Consider the following 23,359-nt stretch of genomic DNA (forward strand, 5'->3'; position numbering starts at 1 on the left):
AGGGGAGCCTGCAAATTCCAGCTTCCATAGGGAAAAAGGGTTTAAACAGATGTTGGTTTGGGGTGGGGTTTTTTCTGGTTCTTTTTGGAAATGTGTAGCTGCAGTAGGTGACCGAGTGATGGTGTTTTTGCCCTGATGAGGAGTGATTGCCCCTCTGCTGCCCTGTTCCTGGCTGTGGGAGTGGGAGAGGTGCTCGGTGCTACACAGGACCCGGTTCTCAGGATGTAATCCCACGCTTCAACTTCGAGTTAATTTGATCTCACATCTGCTGATTATTAAATTAACGCTGGATGGTTCCCTAAAACGAGCACTACAGATTTTTATAGCGTATCACAGGTGCTCAGGTGCTGCACTGAGGGTCGGGACACCGAAAGCAAAGCTGGGAACTGCGCAGGAGTCCACACAGCCGTGGGAAAACACGCTGTGGTTTGTCACTGGAAAGGCTGACAATTGTTGAGGAAGAGATGGGATAAGAAAAACAAGACAAGTTGATTTTGGTACTACACTGATGTTATTTATAATCTCACTACAGACCTAATTTCTCTTGTGACTGTAATCCTCCCCATTTGCAGCAAGCAATTTATTATATTGGAAGATATTTGAGATGCTTTGGGAGTAGGGAAATTATTATACATAAAATATGTAGCTAATACTATTAGAACAGACTTTGATTAATTTTGCAGCTGGCAACACTACCCCTGCCTGAAAATTAAATCCATTTGCTATCCGTGTGGAAGTAATTGTGTTAATATCAAAGCTAGTTTCAAACTGAAATGGGGAGAGCTCTACTCCATGTCTCCCATGTGAGGAATCAGGGATGCGAGATGAAGGGCTAGGGTGATAATTCCCTGCTAACACAAGGAATTATCCTTTCCTCCACAAAATTGTCAAGACTTCAACAGAGTTTTTTGTGATATATTTAAGGTACATTCAAGCATATAGATAAATTCAAGTGACCTTGTCTCACTCTCACCTTTGATTTTCAGTATTGCCTGTGGGGCAGAGACTAATATTTGTATTTGTACTACACGTTTGTACAGCACCAAGCACAGCAGAGCCCTGTTCTCATGAGCAGGTTCATCACCCCAATAAATATCGACAGCAAAGATACGTGCCCAAGCCAGAAATATCTCAGTCTAATTACACTGGAGTGATTTTGAAAAGCAGTTGGACAAGATTAAAGAGACAGCTTTCGTTAATTAAAGACTGTTTGGGCTTCCGGTGCTAGAATGATCCCAGCTGTCCCCGTATCCACCACCTCTGGCTGCAGCTGGGCTCTGGATATCTCCCCCTTTATTCCTCCTGCTGAAAGTTTTCCTCCCTGCAGCCTGTTTGCTGGAACGCAGGGCTTCTCTCCTCCTCCTCCTCCTCCTAAGCAGGAGGTGGGCAGGTCTAACGACATTAAATATACAAACATACTGTGCTCACTCTCTGCTTCAGAGGCATCAGTGGCCCATCAGCATCAAAATCCGAGCAAAGGCTGCCCGAAGGGCTGGGGGAAGGCTGAAAGCAGCAGAAGCAGCAGCAGCAGCAGCAAATAAAGCGAGCAGCCAACGCGCCCCGTAGGAAAGGGGAGAGGAGCAGCAGGAGAGCCCAGGGAGGTTGGGCATTCCGGACTCTTTACAGGAGCTCTCTGCAGCCCTCACGCATCACTTGTGAGTGTATGAGCATCAGTGTCCCAGGAAAGAGCATCCTTCCAGGAGGAAGAGCTGGAAATCTCTCAGAAGAGAAAAGAAAAGGAAAAAAAAATCAAAAACCAAAGCACCAGCTGTTATTCCTTCCCTGAGGGAGAGAGAGAGTGAAAGGAGTTTAGGGGAATGAACCTGGAAGATCCAGAGACTCAGAGTGGAAAAGTTGCCCTGACGGGAGACTCTGCGTACTAGAGCTCTGCTCCACGATGGGATTTCTTGTGCCTAAAGGAAACCTCCTCCTCCTGCTGTGTGCCAGCATTTTCCCTGGTAAGTTTGAGAAAGCTTTTCTCCCCTGCTCTGCTCTGTAGCTCTTTTCTCCCTTATCCCTCTCGAAGACATGCTTTGGAGACCAGTCCCTGCCAACAAGGAATTTCCCTGACTCCTCCATCCTCCTGCCCCATCATTTCTGGTCCCCTGAGCACCAGCCTCTGCTGAGCAACGCTTTGCCTTTATTTTCTGCTCCTCGTCTGAAAGGGTTAAAGCCGCGGTGGAAAGGGGACAGGAGGGAGAACCCAGGCAGGGGCTCAGCATCCTGCTTCTTGCCTGGGTTTTTCTTCCCTGGGTAAAGTGTGTTAATGTGTCTCGGGGCTACAGCTCCGGCTGGGGAGAGCACAGCCAGCGCTCCGCTAATGCTTCCCTTTGTATAATCCAGGGCAGCTAAAGACTAAGTAGAAGCCATATTCCACGAGGGACGTGGGGAGAGCCCCCGGCTCCCTCTCCCCGCTGTCTGGTACAGCCGGCACAGGAGCGCAGCTCCTCCGACAGCCCCTGCATGAAACGTGGCTTCAATTTTTAATAACCAACAGGCACCTCCGACAGTTCCTGTAGCCTACGTGCAGGGTCGGGGCTGCTCCTTGCAGCCTCCAACTTTTAAAGTTATGCCTCAGGTAAACTGCGGTCTTGTCGTCCAACCTGTGCTCTCCCCCATCCTCCTCCTTCCCCCTTAGTTTTTGTGAAATACCAGCTATGAAGGTTAAAGAGCTGAATTTTAGTCTGCCTTTTTTTCTCTCTTTTTTTTTTTTTTCCCCCCTGATGCATTTGGTGCCAGTTTTCATGTATAAATCTGATCCAAACCCCCTATCTCACAGAAGGAGGCTGCTTCTTCCTTTCAGGCTTGCCCTCCTAGTATCACTCTTTCCTGCATGCAGACTTCAGCATGAGAAACTTGCCATGAAGTGGCAATCCAAAAAAATTGGATTCAGGGAAGAATGGCCCATGTAGTGTTTTCCAAATTGTATTAATGGTGGCCCCACTGTCTTCAAGCCAGTCCTGCTCTGCAATAGAAACCCAACAGCAGGAATTGGATGCTGTGGGTGAACAGAGCGAGAAATACATGGAGATGTACAGCAGGATGGCGAGTCACCCAGGTGACATCCTGTGTGCCCATGTGCCCGTTACTGGGGTTTGCCACAGTGTCCCCCTGGAGAAGGCTCCGGCTGTGCCAGCCCTTGGAGCTGCAGGTGTTTTATGCCACTGTGCCCCTCTCCTTCCCCACAGCCTTCGGCCATGTGGAGACCCGAGCGCACGCGGAGGAGCGTCTGCTGAAGAAACTCTTCTCTGGTTATAACAAGTGGTCCCGCCCCGTGGCCAACATTTCAGACGTGGTCATTGTCCGCTTTGGCTTGTCCATCGCCCAGCTCATCGATGTGGTGAGTACAGCCGGTTGGTTTCGTGCAACAGGAGGCTGAGATGAGCCAGGCTGGGGCTCGGGGAGAGGCTCCTGGTGCATGTGGGTTTTACCTGCTGATCCAGAGTTGGGTTGGGAAGGCTTTTCTCTCAGCAGAGGATGGTGATTGTGCAGCCAGCTCTGCTGAAGGAAGGCATGACTCATGTGAGTAGCTGGTCATCAAAGTGGATCCTTTATTCTTCATTTACTACATGCAAAATTCCTTATCAGACCCACGGGACTGATTACAGCAGAGCAGCGGAGCAATTGGCATAAATGCCAGAGAATTCTGGCTGAGGAAAAGATTAAATACCTGACTTGGAATTTGAGCCATAATTACTAATTTACACAGGCTAATAGGAACAGTGCTTTGTGTACCTTGGGAAGACAGTTTGCCTGAAGAACTTCCTGCAAATTAAAGTTTTGAGGGCTTTTAGCTAATCTGGCAGATACTAAAGAGAAGATTGTTTCTGAATGTTTGCTCAGATAGAAGTTACACGTGTGCAAACTGCATGTGCTCTGTACAAAATGACGTGGTCTGCCAGCAGACTGATGTGCACTGAAATGGTATTTAAGGGATTATTCTGTCACAGTATGTTGGGGTCAAGTGCTGGATCCACAGGACATCCCTGCAGGTTGCAGATGTCAGGCTTTATATCCTGTGCAGAACTTGCTCCCACATGCTTCTCCTCCCTGTCCCTCTTTGCAGCTGGCACTTCCCAGGACAGTGTGTCTGGGCATCTGCACATTTCTTGAGCAATTATCAGCCTGCCTTTCAAAGAATCATGGAACAGTTTGGTTTGGAAGGGACCTTTAAAGGTCATCTAGTCCAACCCCTTTGTTTTTCAGAAGAGGAGGCTCTTTGACATATTTTACTGTACTGATGTGACAGAATAAAAAAAAGTGACAATGCCCCATCCCTGGAAGTGTCCAAGGCCAGGTTAGAGCAACCTGATCTAGTGGAAGGTGTCCCTGCCCATGGCAGGGGGTAGAACGAAATGAGTTTTAAAGTCACTTCCAGCACAAACCAATCTGTGTTTTCTACAGCAAAGGAAAATATAATGCAACTTAAAGACACTACTTCTGTGGTACAATCATGGCAGATGACCCTCCACACCATTTTATATTTTGAGATCACCGTTTTGACATGCAAAGGAGAGAGAGCCAAGGTGCTGCAGGAGAAAGGGAATCAAAGACACCAGTTGCTGGAGAGTTGCATCTCCTTGGGTAGAAGCCATCAACATTCAGTTTTTCAGCACAGAAATGGTCTTCCATTCCCCTCCTCTCTCTTACATCAGCCTGAGGGATCCAGGGCTGTTTGCTGTTGCTGATGTTGAAGTGGTACAGTTCTCATCTGAATAATTGATAAGACTAAAGATGAGACATTAGTGACTGTGGAAGCATGAAAGAGATTTTCCATTATGCAGCTGCTGAATTGTGGAAGAGGGGGGATCGATACACCTGCTCTGTAGTGCCTTCCCAGTTTACTTAAGAAGAATTAATCTTCTTAAAATCATGTCTGTGGTTAGCAGTGCAGCTCTCAGGCAGATCTCTGCTGAGGTCTGTGGGCATGGCTGGAGGAGAAGTCTGTGTGGTTGGGACTGGTGACACCCCTGTCACCCCTGTGGCGCTTCAGCTGTGTCTCTCCCTGTTCCTGACAGTGACAGTTTTGGTGCAAGCCCTGCTGCAATTGTTAGACCCAACATTCAGCTCCCAAAGACAAGGAGTCTGAAAGAGAAATCAGAGCTGCATTCAAACCCCAGCTCCTGCTGACAAAAGCTGGGGGCAGGGGAACAGAAATCAATGGGGAACTTGACATCCCTGCATGTCCTTACCTCACCCTGGTGTGCTGAGGGTTTTCTGAGCCCACAAATAAGTGGTGAGGGATCAAGCATGTGCCCAGGAGCAGCCACTGGGAGACACAGTTGGAATCCTAAGCCTGTGTCTCTGCAGGACCTCAAGTGCTGTGTTCACCTTGAGAAAAGGGGCCGGGCAGTGCAATACCCCCATGGCTGCAGAGTCCCTGCTGTTCTCCAGGCTGGCTCTGTGAGGAGCAGATAGCTTTGCTGGTGAGCACTTGATCATCAGCACATTGCAAACCCCCTCGAGATAAACCCGTGGGACTGGAGTCACGCTTCGCTCAGGTCAGGAGGATGGCAGAGCCTCAGGTGTGATGGGCAGGAACTTCCACCAGGGGTGGTTCCAGGGAGGAAAATTTCAAAAAGAGACTTGGGCTGTGGTGGAGACCCTCAGGGGCTTGAACTGCAAAGTGGTAAGAGAAGTAGATGTTCAAGGATCGTTCCAGTTCAGGGCATGTAGTGTCCTCCAGTGGCATTCCTCATCTCCCATCAGCACCCAAGGAAGTAGCTGGATATTTTGTCTTTCTTTGTTGCTCACTGGAGTGGCTTTTGTGTTTCTCCTTCCTCCAGGTGATTCTGGTTCCTAAACCCAGAGGAGAGCATCTCTGATCAGGTTTTACACTCTGTGCACAACAGCAGTGAGGGGGCTCAGGGAGGAGGAGGCACAGCTCCCCCCAAAACTCCTGGTATTTAATGCTCACAATCAATCCTGTACTGCCACAAGAGCAAGGTTAATGATGAGCAGTTCGCTTCCAAATGAGCCCTGCCAATTCAGCTGGGGTTGATGCCAACCAAAGAAGGAGAGGAAAGAAATAAACACAAATAAAAACTCTGAGTTCTGGTGTGACACTTCAATCAGACCAGCACTAGGCTCTGCCCAGGGTAATTCATCTCAGTTACTTACAGAAATGTTGTAATAAGCACAAAAGGCAAGCAGCAAGCAATAATTAACTCTACTACAGTGCTACCAGCATTATATCTGCCTTACATTTTAAAAACATATATATGTACACTCCTACCTTTCCATACTATTTGCAGTCAGGCAAAAATCTATCTGTTGGCAGAATGGGAATACACCAGGCTGTCCAAGTGTTCCATGTCAGCAGAGCAGCCTGGATTTATTCAGAAAACCCAATCCATATGCTCTCCTGCATCTATTTGGTAGAAGGAAAAATGCTGCTGAGCTTCTTGTTTCCAGATGAAGCTGATCATTGTAATCCACCACAGGTGTGAGTAAGGTGTACACACCCAGAACACCCTTCCTTCAGTGCACAGGTCAAAGCCAGGCTGAGGAGGTTTGTCCTCTACCTGGCCTCATCATCCTAGGCTGAATCCATCAGCACCGAGGAAAATCCCAGTAAACTCCAGTCCATCTGCTCACAGGATTGCTTAGGTGCAGGCTCAGCTGTTCGGTGGTATCAGGCAGCTGTGCCCTGTCCCATGTCAAATGACAGAAACATCTGCTTTTTATTTCCAGGGTGGGACTTACATTTATGGCAGAGGCGATTTGTAATTACAGGAATTATGTACAATTAAGAGAAATTTAATGAGTCCTCTGGGCTGCTTCGTCTGCTTCCGTAACCGATATCCAATCTTGCATTTCAGGATGAGAAAAATCAAATGATGACCACGAATGTGTGGGTGAAGCAGGTGGGTGCACCCAAATATGTCTTTTTTTCTGTATTCCATTTCAGTTTTGCAACTGAACTCTCACAGCTCTGTAACCCCCTGGTTTTTGGCAGGAGTGGCATGACTACAAGCTGCGCTGGGACCCCCAAGAATACGAAAACGTCACATCCATCCGAATCCCCTCGGAGCTCATCTGGAGGCCAGATATTGTCCTTTACAACAAGTGAGTGTTGGGCACTGTGGCCAGAGGGCAAACCCATCCTTGCAAATTTTCTCTGTTTGTGGTGTTAAAATGTTCCTTGGAATTATTCCTCTTTATTTTGTCCTTTGTGGTTGGATTTCATGCAGATTCTGTAATATCTGTCCCAGATGTGCCTTAATTGATGTGACTGACATTCACTGCAAGGGCTTTGCTCTCCTAATGATCCTTTCTCTGGGCAGCAAGTTTTGTTGGGGGATGCCAGGTACTGTTTTCTCTTCACATGTCAGATGCACAATTAAGCTGGATTTGAGCTTTCAGTCCTCTTCAATTTCATTTCACCCAGGAGCTCTCCCCTAATTCATCACCATCAACTGGAAAAGCCAATTACTGAGGAGGGGCTTAAATAAGGAAAATATGCTGAAACATGTCAGGTTTATGTGTCTACAAATAGCGGTGTCAGGTCAGCCAAATACTGTTCTAGGATGATTCCTAAGCAGGTATTTATTTCTCATCTCAGATGATTGCAATCTATCTCTTGTATGGACACTTCTTAGGGAGGAGATGATGGTTTTCTTTCTTTCCTTTGGAGCCTGTTGATATTCTTAGAAAGATTGCCCAAGTGCCAAGACTGTTTTCTCCTTGGCTTATCATACCACAGCTCTCCAAGTCTCCTGGGGTGTTGGATATACCAGTTTCCCACCCCAGCACAGGCTCCAGAGAAAACACTGCAGGCATCAAACAAAAACATCTTAGTAAGTGGCTAACACTCAGAGAAAACACTCACAGCAGCAGCCAGGCTCGTTTTTAATAAACAGTTGCCTGGTTCTGGCTTGATACGATTTTGCTGCTGTTTAAAAACAAAATAAGTGGCTGAAACAGGAATCTGCCCAGGGGATTGTGAGCTCTGGAGACTACAGGAACTGTTATCTTTCCCATTAGCTCGTTTCTGATCCTCAGTGGTGTGGAGTGATTGCAACCCTCTTGGAAACCACTGTATCCTCACTCAGAACCTTTCAGAGATTAGCCCAATGGAAATGACTAATTCATAGGCACTTGGACCTTCCTGCCTTACAGGGACACACTCTGAGCATGAATATTGTATTACAAGTGCCTCACACTGAAGCCAAGAAAGGTGTTCACAGCTTTCACTGGAAAAAAAAAAGAGAATGTCCTTGTTGTTCTCATTGCCTAATTAATGACATTGGCAAGGATTGTCATTTTTGGAGCTTCTGGTGGTTGTTGTGGTGGACCATGGTGCCAAAGGAAATAGCACGGCACAAATCTCTGTGGGCCCTTTGTGCTTCAAACCATCCATTTGCTGGATGGTGCACAAGAGCCTGGTGTGTCATCTCTGCTTCTGCTCCCTTGGCTCAGCAGGCTCATCAAGGCTGATGATCACGGGCCATGCAAGGAGGGGCCTAGAAATGAAGAATCAGAGAATCCTGGAATGGTTTAGGTTGAAGGAGATCTCAAAAATAACCTCATTCCAACCCCCTGCCATGAGCAGGGACTCCTTACACTAGACCAGGATGCTCAAAGCCCCTTCCAACTTGGCCTTGAACACTCCCACGGATGGTGAGGCCTCCAGAAGTGGACTTTGGTATCCTTCTGTGTTTTGGACAGTTTTGGACTTCATGCTGAAGTCATCACCCAGCTGGGTACCCTCTACATGCTCTGCCCCTCTGCTCTGTCCTAGTTCACTGTCACTTGAGCATCATCAGGGACTCCAGGGAGCTGATCTGGTGGTCACAGCAGCTACTCCAGAATGTGCTTCTTACCCTCTCCTGGGGCACAGGTCCTTCAGCCTTGCCCCCTCATTGCTCTGACTTGCAGGAGGTTGGGCTGGTAGCAAATCAAACTGTGCTGGGGACCTGCTACCACACAGGGGAGTTCTAGTGCCCCAGCCACCCAACTCCAAGCTGCTTCTCTCTCTTCATCCACACTTTCCACTAACAATCATGCCTTCCTCTGTTGGTTGTCATGAATCTATTATTCATTTTTAATTGGTTCCTTTATCCATGAATTAAACATGGATGTAGACGCCATCCATTATCCAGTCAGTAATGGTTTTCCATTAATTCTATACGTCTTTAAAGCTATATGCTCTTTCATACAGCCTTATGTAAACTGGTTTCTGCCCTGGGATGTACTTCTCTCTTCTACCTAACTTCCTACCGAAGTGGAGCTGCAATCAATATCTTGGTTGCACTGCTGTGTCAGGTTTCACAAGTTTTAGGGGTTGCAAGACATGCAAGGCAAAACCTGTAGCGTGATGGGACACCAAGATGAGGCACCTCACCAACTGCATTTCCAGCCAGGGCTTCCCCTGGTGGACACAGAAATGATAGTGACAGTCCTGGGTGATGCTAACAAGGATTCCATCTTACATTTTACATGCATATATAGTTTAGGGGGAGTTTAATATAGGTGCACGTAATTCTGGGTCTCTAAGAGCAAGGGAATGTGCAAAGGAACCTTGGTGGGAGAGAGCAAGTTGTCACATTGGCCTTTTGCACTCTTCAGACTTTTTAATGAGCTAATTAATGCTTATCACATGCTCTGCCAGAAGTGTGATATTTCTTTTTGGAATGGAATCCTTTGGAAAAGAGACACTCTGGGCAGGAGATTGTACAAACGCCCCTTCTGGTTTTATTTTGTGTTCTATATATATATATATATATAAAAATGGTAGAATTTAAATTGATTTCAGATTTACATCATTAAGGAAACCTAACCCCTTGTTGTGAGGTTATTCTCATATCTTGGCTCATTATTGTTGAAAACCTTCCATTTACCCACTCTAGAGGCCCAAATTAAATCAGTAAACTCAGTTGGTTTGGCCTAGGGAGTATATGTAGTTGTCAACATTCATAAGGAATCTAAAACCAAATTAATATCCTACAGGGAAATTAATATGCTGTTGAATTTTTAGGCGTGATGAGATAAGTTCCAAGACTCTGTAAATAGTTTCTGCTAGATGTGGCATACCATATGAATAACAGAAGACTTTGAGTTCATGGTGAAGTGACAAAGCCTCCTCTTTGCCAAGAAAACTGGCTGTTCCCCATCTGAGTTTGTAAAGGCTCATCAGGCACCACCAAATCATTTATAAATGAATTATCTAATCCTCTGCATTGATTTATTTTCCTACTCATTAATGGATTTGAAGCAGGTATTAGTTTTTCTTTATATATTTTAAGTAAAAACACATAAATATATTTTTCTCTAAAAAGGGAATAAGCTCTTGGAGGCTGCTTTTTTTTTTTTGCCTCTTCACCACAGTGTTTGAGTGCCTTGGCCACTGTGCAGCATAGGAGCTCCAGAGCACAAACTCCTGAAAGTGAAGTGCAGGTTTGCATTCAGGTGCTCCACCCACTAAAGGCTGCCCAGAAAAATCCAAGACATGTCCTTGAGATCAATGGATGGGCAGGGAACTTGAAATGTGAGCTTCACTGGCCCTTTTTCCACTGGGTGTTCGTGGTAGCATCATAGCATTTGTCATCTCTAGCCTGATGATTATAAAAGCTGGGAAGAAGCTACTGGGAACACTGAGAATTCTAAAGTCCTTGGTATTTTCTGGTGTTAAGTGTTCCAGAAAGTAATCCCTGCCTTAGACTCCACAGTCAAAAAAATAGAATAATAAAAAAAAGCCAAGATCTGAAGCGAAGGGAAATCAAATACAAATTTCTGTAATTAGGAGTAGGAAATATCTTGAGGAATTCACCCAATGGCAAAATGGACACGAAGGATTACTGGACTGGGTTAGATGACCATCTGGCAGGCAGCTTTTGGAAACCACGAGAAAGCAAAGAGTCCTTTTGAACTGTTCTGCATCAGCTTGTTCTTTTCAACTATACTGTGATGTTTGCAACCAGTTTTATTGCTGGAGTAATCCTGGTTTCATGACTCATCCAAAGCTCTTTGGAGGAGAAATACCAAAAGATACCCCAGTCTAACCTTTAAAATATTGGAAACATTCTTGACATTTTTCTTTGTGTGTAGTGGCACAGATCTCATCACTGTGTACCAGAATGCACTTAACTTACAATGGGCCAAAAAAATCGCTGCTCCACACTTCAGCTTCCCTGATTCTTCTGGGAGTTCCAATCACTGTAATTCTGGAGAGGGATTATATCTTTAGATGCTCTGAGGTTTTCTGCCAAGATCTATCCAGTAATACAGGAACTGATGCAAAGAAATCTATAGAAGGGATCTCTCCTGGGCTGTTGCTATGTTCCCATCCAAGGCCTTCTCCTACCACTCTGCTGGAGGACAGAGCTGGAGTTTTGCATTCAAAGTGCTGACAAGGATCCTTGGCAAAGGGAAGAATTGGAGCAAAATGCACAAATTCAGCCCTGTTAGAGTCTTCTGACAGACTTGTGCTGATTCCATGGGCATAGCACAGACATTTCTGAGACAGATGCCTATTTTGCTGAGGCACAATCAAAATATTGGTTATCACCAGTTTCTAAACATCCAAAGCAAGCAAAAGCTGGGATGTGACCTAAAGAAGTAACATCAGTGCACAGACACTTCCATCTTTGTACCCAAGATGGTTTTTATCCAATTTGCCAAGACCTTGGATATACTTAAAACCCAACTGGATGAGGTCCTGATCCTCTTGTAGCTGACCCTGCTTTGGGCAGGGAGCTTGGACAAGACACTTCCAGAAGTACCTTCCAACCTGTGCATTTGTAGCTATAATTTTGGTAGCAGAAAAGAGTTGTTTAAAACAACATTTTCTGGTTTGCCTTTGGAGACAATTTTAATCAGAATATTACAGAAGCATCTCTTCAGTGTGCACTGAAAGGGTTTTGGGTACATTCTTTACAGGGGTCTTAAAACTACAATTTTTCTTGGTTTCTGCAGGTTGACGAAAAATGCTTTCAATTAGGATATTCTACTATACCCATATATGTATATAGCTAATTTTCAGGCTTTTAAAGCTCTGTTTGGATTTAAATTGTATCATCAGAAATTAAAATAAATGTGTGCCTCATTTACATGCATTCTGAAAACATTTAATTTTGTGAGATGATGTATCTCCCAACTATAGGAAAATAGAAACTGACACATACACAAAAAAGAAAGATTCTCCATCAGCAGAGCTTTTTAATGAAACATGGATGGTGGCTGCCAGGAAAACAATGCCATCCTTGAACCCTTATAAACTCAGGAGATTTAGAAGAACAGCCTTTGTTCTGGAAATGAGAAATCAAAGGCTGCAGCACACAGCACAGCTTTTTCCTTGGGTGAAAAATCAGCAACTTTCTTTCTTGATGTGCAGTGTTGTATTTGGCTTGAAAATATAAGAGCTCCAGTATTTTATTACTGATATATTTTTAAGGCTGTCAGGTCAGAGTAATCAGGAGAGCCTGACTATCTTAATTCTCCAGATCTTGTGTTGTTTGCCTTGCACTCGTGCCTTCTTCCAAATGGTTTTTCATGACAACTGTCACAACAGAGTGATCTCGACTAAACGAGACGAAAATGTGCTACTGCTGTAAAGGAATGACTTCAGATTTTCTCTGTCCCACTGTTATCAGGTCTCCCACCTTCCTGCCTAAGGAAATATTCACGTTTGCAGTCAGGGCTGTCGGCACAGGGAGGGGTCTTCCCACAGCAAAGCTTTCCACAGGGAAGCAGGGTTTCCCCAGCCTCCTAACTGCAGACCGTGTTTGCAGTTGGTTGTCTCACCTTGGAGGAGACTGGGGAAAGACTTCGGAAGGCTGTCAACAGCCAGGTGACCTTGTTTGCTCCCCCTCTCATGTGGAGAGGAGCAGAATGAAAGTCTCACCCAGGAGGAAAGCATCCCTCTGGGCTCGCACCCAGGATGAGAGCGTCTCTGCAGGTTCCCCCTCACCAGCAGGGTGCCAGCAGGAGTAGCTTCCAACCCAGCAGACATATGTTTGAAGGTCCAGTGTGGGTGGTAAGCTTGGGGGAGGAGGCAAAAATATGTACATGCATGAAGAGCTGAGATAACTGAGAACACTGCCTTTGCATGATATAGCTGGCTGGGATACAGTCTATGTACACAGCACAGCTAATTTACCCTGCTTACAAATTCCTCCACGTTGAACTGCAATGAGAGGTTCAAACACACCCAGGAGAGCCAGGAATTACTTCGCAGCCCTGTTAGGTTGGTGAAGCAGGAGGATCCCAGGGTGTTTTATGGCTCCTAAGAGTCAACAGCTGACTAAGTCTAAGAAGCTGTTCTGCTGCTGGTTTTACTCCTGCCATGGTGTTGGAGGCAAGATCCAGCCTGGAAGGCAGTACCAGTGTAATTTGTAATAACATGTGAGCCAAAGAGGACCCAGGATGTGGATGGGTTTGTTAGGCAAGCAATAAAAAAATACATTCCTCATCAAATACACAGATCATTTACAGAAATAATTGACACATAAGATCTGCAACACCACACTGGTTCCATCTACACTTGCATAAGAGGCATGTATCTGGTCGTGTAGAGACAGCAAAACTGCCAGGCAAGGGGACTTAAACACAGTTACACAAATTAATATCATTCCTGGATGACCTTTTAAGAAGAGTTTCGTGCCCTTTTCCAACAGTTTGCAAAGGAAAAATGCACACCTGTGTTGTTTCCCCAGCCACTTACACATTGTTCTACCCAAGAAGTGAAACACTAGTGGATGCTCATAATCCCTTTTCTGCAATAAGATCCAATTATAAACATTGTTCTATTAATGAGCAATTTAATCATGCCTCAGAGACGTCATTAAATGCAGAATTGGATTCCATATTCCTATTGAGATTTAGAAAGAAAACCACTGAGAAGAGCAAATGCTGGACTGTCACTCGCTGTGCATGTTTCATGTCTCAATCTGGTTTTACAGCGCAGGCAAAACCCAGGAGAGAAAAAAGGAAAAAGAAAAAGGGGTGGTTTTCATCCAAAGCATATGTTCTCAGGGTGTAAATTAGATTTAGGAAAGAAGAGGCAAGAAAGGAGCTGGGTGGACTGTGGAATGGCATTGCTCAGGTTTGTTTGCTTCGGAGTAACTCAACAGTGCTGGTTTTGCCTTAATCCCTTTGAGACAGTCTGGGTTTATACCAGATGGTTTTTAGGGTCCTTTCCAACCCAAATAATTCCCTGATTCTATGATTGTATGAAATACCAGAAAGTCCTTTTTTCCCTATTTGACGTATGAACAAATAGGTGTTCTCCTAAAAAAGAATGAATTTAGGGACATTCCTCTGCCTTCTGCAGCTCAAGGAACTGATCCTGCCAGATCATTCCTATGCTGTTCATCTTGCTACTGGTGAGAAGGAGCAGGGGGTGTGACCCCTGCACAGCCTGTCACTGTATGGCTGCTGTCAGGGCACATCTGGGCACTGAAGCAGCAGAGCAGGGCCGAGGGATTTTGCCAACTGCAGGGAAAGCGGCTGCGGGCTGGGCCGGAAGGGCTGGGCAGGAGCAGAGAGCTTTCTGTCTGTATCAGCCTGAATAATTCATCTCAAGTTTTTAGCAGGAGCTCTCTTCCTCTGCTCAGCTTCCCCTTTGTCTGGCAGAGCTGCTGTTTGTGACTCAGCTTCTTCCTCCAATGGTTTTGATACAAAATCCTGGGCCCTTATCTGTTTATCCTATACTGCCACACAGAACCCAAATGAGAGTCCCTCTAAGAGGACACCATAAAAGACAGTTCTCTTCCTGAGCAGGAAATCAAGAGATTAACTTTCATTATTCCTATTAATAGGATGCTCCTGCTGGTTCTCATGTAAGAGACCAAACGATTACCAGATATTGTTTCATTTTTAGCAGCTGTCACAATTAATTCTTCAGAGCCCACAGCTACACTACCTGATAGTGCTTCCTTCCAGCCCTCTAAAGCAAACTCAACCCATTCCAGGGCACTTAAAACTTGTGCACAATCACCTCAAGGAATTGATTTATGCCAGGCAAATCCAGGGCTTGTACGAGCCAACAGAGTTCAAAATCCACTGGACGGACTAGATGGATCCAGTGTTTGCATAAAATGTCCCTTTTGCATCTTTCTGAGCATATTTTTGGAAGCCAGGAACTAAATATCCTATTTCTTTAGCAGAGTTGATGTGTCCTAGAGAAGTCTCAGCCTTTTTTTATCCTCCATCTCTCCCCAGTGCTGACGGTGACTTCGCAGTCACCCACCTGACCAAGGCTCACCTCTTCTATGATGGGAGAATTAAATGGATGCCACCTGCTATTTACAAGAGCTCCTGCAGCATCGATGTCACCTTCTTCCCCTTTGACCAGCAAAACTGCACCATGAAGTTTGGCTCCTGGACCTACGACAAAGCCAAGATAGACTTGGTGAGCATGCACAGTCATGTGGACCAGCTGGACTACTGGGAGAGCGGGGAATGGGTCATCATCAACGCCGTGGGCAATTACAACAGCAAGAAATATGAATGCTGCACTGAGATCTACCCTGATATAACTTACTCCTTCATTATCCGGAGGCTGCCACTGTTCTACACCATCAATCTGATCATCCCCTGCCTGCTGATCTCCTGCCTGACCGTCCTGGTCTTCTACCTGCCCTCTGAGTGTGGAGAGAAGATAACCTTGTGCATCTCCGTGCTGCTGTCTCTCACTGTGTTCCTGCTGCTCATCACAGAGATCATCCCATCCACCTCCTTGGTCATCCCTCTGATTGGGGAGTATCTTCTCTTCACCATGATATTTGTCACCTTGTCTATCATCATCACTGTCTTTGTGCTCAACGTGCACCATCGTTCCCCGCGCACCCACACGATGCCTGACTGGGTGAGGAGGGTCTTCCTTGACGTAGTGCCACGTATCCTGTTCATGAAACGTCCCTCCACAGTGAAAGACAATTGCAAGAAGCTCATTGAATCCATGCACAAAATAACCAACGCACCCAGGCTTTGGTCCGAGATCGACGTGGAACCCAACTTCACTACCTCATCTTCCCCCAGCCCCCAGAGTAATGAGCCTTCACCCACATCTTCCTTCTGTGCCCACCTCGAGGAGCCGGCCAAGCCTCAGCCTATCTGCAAGTCACCTTCTGGGCAGTACTCCCTGCTGCACCCAGAGCCTGTACAGGTGACCTGCTCATCTCCACAACCCTCATGCCACCCCCTGAGTGACACCCAGACCACCTCTGTCTTGAAAGGCAGGTCACTGAGTGTTCAGCAGATGTACAGTCCCAACAAAGCAGAGGAGGGGAGCATCCGCTGCAGGTCCCGGAGCATCCAGTACTGCTACCTGCAGGAGGACTCTTCCCAGACCAATGGCCAATCCACTGGCTCCCCAGCATCCCAGCGGTGCCACCTCAACGAAGAGCAGCCCCAGCACAAGCCCCCTCAGTGCAAGTGCAAATGCAGAAAGGGGGAGGCAGCTGGCACACCAGCCCAAGGGAGCAAGACCCACGGCGCCAAAGAGCAACACCTCGTGCTGATGTCCCCAGCCCTGAAGCTGGCGGTGGAAGGGGTTCACTACATCGCAGATCACCTGCGAGCAGAGGATGCTGACTTCTCAGTAAGTATGCCAACTTAGCCTGCTCTCCTTTAGCAACCCAAAAATTACCTGCTGGGGTAATTTCCCCACCAAACCTCGAGGCTATACAGAGCATGTAAGTGCTGATGTAGGCTCAGCCATCCCTGATATTGTGGATTCTGTGACCACTGCAGACACAGCTGGAGATGTGCTTGGGGTCTTGGCAGGCATGAGGGCCAAGGGGGCAGCACAACCAGACCGTGCTCAGGGCTGCTCTAAAACAATGGATTCTCCAGCTGAAAATAGGAATAAAGTTGTTGTTAGGTAGGGAGGAAGCAGATAAGATCATGAAAGACACCCAAAATGCAATTATCTGGTGGGAGTAGAGACTTATTCCTTACAGAGAAGCTTCTGACAGACAGGGGATCTCACACTCTCTGTTATTTATTAAGCACTGACTTTGACTGTGGAGCCGAGGAAAGTGAATTCCCAAAGAGGTTGTGGATGTGGGAATTGTGTAGTAGCGTGGGGATATTGCAGGGCCTGTTTGGCTCTGCCAACACATCGTGATGTGATTCCTCCTGAGTGGACTTCCACAGAGCAGTTGGCTCTGTGCAGGGAGGTGGGTGGACAGACAAATTTCACGCTTACTCTGTGGGGGTAAATATGGCTACAAATAGAAGAAGGAAATAGAGGCTGAAAGAGTCTCTTTCAACGGAGACAGTGATGCACAGAACAAATGTCACATCCTTTCATACCTCCTGTAGCTCCTTCCTGCAATACTATGGATACAGTGTGCTAGTAACGATGCCCATAATGAAGGAAGGCACAAGATAACCTGAAATTAGTCATGTTATTTAAGAAAAGTCTTATCTAGCTTTTCCTAGACAGATCCATAAGCAAAAGGTACTTCTTAGCTGTGCCTACAGTTTAAATTTCTCAAAATTTAGAATTGGTGCAAGTCATGGTGCTTTTATGTAAGACTTCCTGGGCATGAGGAGTGTCCTTTATTTGTACTTATCACAGCACTGAGCACTTAGAAGCAGCAACAAAATGTTGAATGCTACTGTCCTCTTTGATACCATAGTTAAAGGCTTCTGTTCTTTAATGTATTTCACTTCACAACATCCCTTTGAGGAAATAACTGTTTATTCCTCATGTTGAGGAGTGACAGCCAAAATACAGAGATGAAGTGACCTGTTCAAGGTCACAGAACAAATCTGTGGCAGAGATGGGCTGTGAATCCTCATCTTTATTAGTTGACAGCCCAAAACTCTTTGCCAGGCTAAAGCACTTCACAAGCACATTAGGAGTGCAGGAATTAAACTCTGCTCTCTCCCTCTGGCAATAACCACAAGTAAACCCAGGGATGTCAGCTGAGTTTAACTCACTCTTTTCCCCATGGTGCAAATGAAAGAATATTACACCAATAATACTTCCCATTTCAACTGATTCTCTCTGTTGAGCTGGTTGGTATCATCAAGAATTGAGTCAATTAACTTCTTGGGTTCCTTTCTTTTAATTCTTTAAAATGAAAACAGTCTCCAGAAGCCATGAATTTTTCTCTTATACCTTCTGCTACTCTTTTCTCTTGAAATTATTATTTTGAGGAAAAGCAATTTAGAGCACTAAACATCAAAAGCAGAAGAAAAGGAGCACTTTGAGCCTTTGGTCTCTGCCCCAACCTCCTGCCAGCCCAGCCTGTGAGCAAAGGCTCCAAGAAATCATCCAGCAATGCGCTGTGGGCAGGTCTGTGGGCTCCTCTTGGGGAGTCTGGAGCATTGGTGTTCCTGGGGGTGACCTTTCACTGCTCTTCCACACCAGTTGTGGTCGGCACAGTGGGCAGAGTGTGGGTTTTCAGATCTGGGGGAATAATACTGGCCCCAGTCTGAGACTATACTATTTTCTCTTTCTGGATCCAAGAGATATCAAGTGGGAAGGCACATATTTTTTCTCCAGGTGTAAATGAAAAAGAAGGAGGAAAAACAGTTTTCTGGAAATTGAAATGTACTGCGAGGAGCAGAACTGATCGAATAAAATGAGAATTTATTGGGGAAAAAATCAGTAGTCAGGAATTTGCTTTCATCTTAAAATCAAATTGTGGCATTTCTTCATGGAAGTCTTCCATAAATCTATCAGGAGGCACCTCTGATGCAGCTGTTGAGACACAGCTTGCTGTCTCATGGGCAATATTTCTGTAGATATGCACCTTCCCAGAACAAGGACGGAGCTTCTTTTGAAGTTCCTGTCTTTTTTTTTTCTTTTTTATCTAAAGCTCCATTGCCACAGGGGCAGTGCTTCTAAATTAAAAGTAAATAGCTCATTTAATTAAGTGCTCCAGCGAAGAGAAAATGGGAAATGCAAGAGGCAGTTGTTTGTTACAAAAAGATATCTGCAAACAATACAGGCACAGCGGGACACTGGGGAAAACGCAAGACGGAATTGTCCCGGCAAATGATGGAAATGCCATTAGAAATTAATTACAGACTGAAAAGCAAAACAAGTTGGATGTCACACACGAGCCAAAATAAGCAGACACCAACAGCACCATCTGGGAAGCCTTGCTGTCCAAGGCTGTGTGCATCTCTGGAATGCTGTAATATGAAGACTTTCAAGACAGCTTACAAATAAAATGGGAAAGAATAAAGCTGAAGGGGAGGAGGCAGAGGATAATCTCACTGGTTTATTTTTAACAAAGCACAATAAAACCACCTGGGACTGCTCTAATCTGTGCTGCAGACTCCAGGTCCCGGGGATCAGATGCCACCCAGTCACCTCAATCCTCCACTCAAATCCTGGGGCTCAGACCGGCGAGGAGCTGGACCAGGGAAGAGCTGCAGATTCCCTGACTTCCTGGAAATTTGAGGGTGGGAGAATCAGCTCCCCCTGATCCTTTTCTGAAAATAGTTTGGAGTGAGGTTCTTAAAAACTAATCAAAACACAGCTCAGGAGTTGTGGTGGCAGATGTTGGCAGCTGCAGAGATGTCAGAGGGACGTCTGCGGATCATGCCCCACGTGAGGTGCTGGACCACAGGGAAATGCTACAGTGCTGGCAGAGCACAAGACACAAAATCCAGATCATTCTTTTTTTTTTTTTCTTTCTCCTCCTTTTTTTTTTTTTTTTTTCATTATCTCTCCATAATTTCCAATTTCACCCTCTGTGCTCTCGGTCTGAAGCTGGATATTGATTTTACAAACTCATCTGATGCACTCCCAGCCATCATTTTCAAGATGGGCTGAGTATTTCTGCATACACCATTACATTTGAAAGCAACTTTCTGTCAAATTTTCAAGTTGTTCCTCTTCTCCAATTTCCCCCTTCTTTTCTCAAAGAGAAAATCATCTAGTTTCTTTTCTTTGCATGATCTGGCACTTTTACTAGCCTGAATATCCAAAAAGGCTTATTTTGCCAGAATGGAGCACTATTGACTCAATCCAGCTTTCCAGCTGGACATCAGATGGCAAATTTCAGATTTTCCTTACAGATTGGTTATGTCCTGAGACACACTAAACACATAAATACAATCATCCAGAGCTTACTTAGCTGCCTTTCTCATGAGGAATTTTAAGCATCAGAGACTCACTCCAACACTCAGCAAGTGATGAATAGATCAGAAAATAGGTGCAGCAAAGGACTGAGACCTTATCCTTGGGATGAGATAACTACTTTTGGTTTCAATGGTCACTATTTCTTTTACCCTAATTACAGATGGTTGTGCTGAGGGCTGTGCAATCATAAAATAACATGATTTTCCCCAAGAAGGTGCCAAGACACAGGATGAACCTCTGTTTCCTCTACCTATTCAATAGTAAAGGCTGGCTTATCTTGGTGCTGGTTTTATAGGGAATAAACCTATCCATTGCATGAAAATATTTAACTGATTCTTACACTTCTGACAATGTTCAGGTGCTCCTGAAATTGAAAATGCTTTGTTCAGAGGTTTGGTCTCCAGTGCATGCCTCATTTCCCACTTCACAAAGCTGCTTGCTGAGCCAAGGAGCTCAGTAATGCCACTGTACCTGTGGAAACATCATCTGCTGCAAATGGCATTTCGCTGATATTTGGATTGCTTCCCCCACCAAAAAGAATTTTTGGGCAGCCTTGGCTTTGCTCTGCCTCCTTCTCCTTTCACCACACTCCTGACTTGCTGTGCTCACAGCCACTGAAGAGTTTTGAGCGAGCTCCTGCTGAGATGTTTTCCCTGAAGAGCAAGGCACCATGCCAAATTTCAGCCCTCGGGTCTATTAATCACCAAGTGGGAAATTGTAGGAAATTATAATGGGTACAGTCATATCAAATAAAACTTTGCCATCTGATCAGTCCTCTTCCTTGGAAAGAAATTATTAACAGCAATGTAATAAAAGAGGTTTCCTTATGTATGTGGTTTCTTAATGAAACAGCCATTTACAATTTCTGCCTGATGGTATTAATAAGTACTAGACCTCCCCAGAGAGGAATTGCTGGAAAATCCTCCCACAGTAAGGCAAAAATGGAGAAAAAGGGACACCACTGCTTTTATTTGCTGGTTCATTTTCACTGCTTACTCACCCAAAGCTTTAAATCCCTTCACAGAAAGAGTCTGGCTTCGTTAATCTGTAAGAAAATCTGTTTATGAGTGGGCAAACGAGTCATTTCTTACCCCTCATGCTCCCCAGCTTGAATCTCGGCCTCATTCACACACCATTTATAGCTGTTGCTCATGGAAAGTGGGATAGTGAGTGTGCAGAGGAGCTTAATTATCCATGGGTGTATGTCATCCCTGGGGACCTGTGAACAGGGTTTGTGATTGCACATGCACACCCACAGACCTTCTGGGAATCTGTCTCTCACATCAATAATTGATAGATTAGTCTTTGCCATCTTACAGGACCACTAAATGTGAGCGAGACCTTTCCCCTCCCAACTCTGGAATTAAACAAAAATATCCTTTTTTGGAAAAAACTCCCATAGTTTTAATAAATTTTGATCTGAAATAAGTGTTAATAATCAGCCTTTCTGTGTTCCCAGGTGAAGGAAGACTGGAAGTACGTTGCAATGGTCATTGACAGGATCTTCCTCTGGATGTTCATCATTGTGTGTTTGCTGGGAACTGTTGGTCTCTTCCTCCCACCGTGGCTGGCAGGAATGATCTAAATACAGGCCCAGAAAGAAAAAAGAATTATCCTACTCTGTGGATTTTAGTTTACCTTGAAGGAGAGGAACAGAGAAACAGAGAAAGCCCTTTGAATAATTCACTGCGTGTCCACACTTGAGTTGCTCCAGAGCTCTCGGGGAATACTTTCCGAGGTCGCGTCATTTTGCCAAGACATTTTCATCTCCTCCATCTAATTTAGGGGAAAAGTTCTTATTAAAGTCTGTCCATAGCATGGTGGCATTCATTGGCATATACTCAGCAATGTAAGAACACGAGCTTGTCCCTAAAGCAGCACATAAAGGGGCTTTGCATCCACAAACCAGCCCCTGGCAATTAGCTCCAGCTGTCCCCAGAGGTCTCAGTGTGCCCTGCCTAGCGATTTTGCCCTGCCAGTCTGAAGTGGTTCAGGGCTGTGTGTCCCTGTTCAAGTCATTTTATAAATAAAGTTCTGGATTTGGGATACCTGTGGAGGATGTGGTCTGTGGTCAGCTGGTGGAAAGGCTGAAATAGTTGCTTGGGACCAACAGTGATCATCTGAAGTTTTTATACCGACAGATTTTGCTTTGGCCAATGCCCTTCAGGAGCCGTGGGGACCAGAGCTAAGTGAGGATCATGCAAATGGAGGGAGGATTTGGGGTTAAGACTGGGACCATGTTTGTAGCACTTTAGTGTGCTTTCAGAGGAAATATCCTGGATCCAAGTTATGATCTTTGTAAAGTAGCAGAGAGTCACCTTGAGCTGTAAAACCCTTGGCATAGGTGAGGAAGGCACTTAGACAAGTGGAAGCCATAACAGAAGTCCAGAATGACTTCTGCCAGTTCTCTGTGTGCAAGTGCAGCTGCAGGAGGCTGACCACACTGCAGCAGAGGCAGGTGGAGCCAGAGCCAGGTGACACTCCACATGGAGTGTGTGCCTCTTGCCTGTGCCACGTGGCTCAGTGAGCAGCACAGAGCTGCTCAGGCTTGTGACAGAAACACTGGAACTGAAACAATATGGTTTAAAGACTTCTTTGAAATACAAGTTACTGCACTCAGTCTGAACAGCACAGGCTAAAAATCAATGCAGTGACCAGCCAGTGTGGCCTCATCTAAGAAGCTACAACTGACCTCCATGTTCACAGGCTTAGCCAAGTGCTTAAAATCTGTTCAGCTCACAAGAAAAACCAGAGGAGCCGAGGTTTGGGCCAGTTCCCAAAGAGCTGTGCCAGCATAGCACAAGGATGGAGGATGAGGGAGCCTGAGCTGCTGATCCTTGTTGCTTGTTCTCAGAAAAAGAGAGAGCCTCAGCCTTTGGAGATGCTAATTTATCCCTTTTCACAGTCAGTGAGTTTGCTTATGGCAATGAAAGGAAAACAAACAGTCAAACATCTTCAAGGTCTAGTGCATAAATGTACCAGCACAGCTGCAGTCTGTGTGCAGGGCTGCGAGTGGAGGGGACAGCGGGGCTGCCTCACAGTCTGTGTGACAGGCACGCTGGGCTCACAGGGGCAGCCTGAGCCCTCTCCAGCACCTTTTCACATTTTGAGTGCACCAATAATCACAGAAGCAGATCTGTGACCCTTGGGCACTGCTGGGTCAGGGGCATCATATCTCAGCGATGCCCATGACAGATGTGCAGAGCTCCCACTGCCTCCTCCTCCTCCTCCTCCTGAGCCCATGAGGATTGCTGGCAACGCAGCAGGTGGGAGGCTTGACTGTGCATGCACATTTTTAGCAGTAAAAAC

General features: G+C 45.7%; 1 protein-coding gene across 1 annotated transcript; it reads left to right on the plus strand.

Moving 5' to 3' along the window:
• The first annotated feature begins 1,398 nt into the window (after nt 1-1,398).
• Nucleotides 1,399-22,096, plus strand: CHRNA4 (cholinergic receptor nicotinic alpha 4 subunit). Its single transcript, XM_050313649.1, has 6 exons — nt 1,399-1,958; nt 3,189-3,340; nt 6,822-6,866; nt 6,959-7,068; nt 15,163-16,543; nt 21,510-22,096. The coding sequence occupies exons 1-6, from the start codon at nt 1,898-1,900 to the stop codon at nt 21,633-21,635; spliced, it is 1,875 nt and encodes a 624-aa protein (XP_050169606.1). The 5' UTR covers nt 1,399-1,897; the 3' UTR covers nt 21,636-22,096.
• Nucleotides 22,097-23,359: the final 1,263 nt, after the last annotated feature.

Source organism: Myiozetetes cayanensis, unplaced genomic scaffold, assembly GCF_022539395.1.
Source record: "Myiozetetes cayanensis isolate MyiCay16 unplaced genomic scaffold, myiCay2020 scf19, whole genome shotgun sequence".
NCBI lineage: Eukaryota > Metazoa > Chordata > Aves > Passeriformes > Tyrannidae > Myiozetetes > Myiozetetes cayanensis.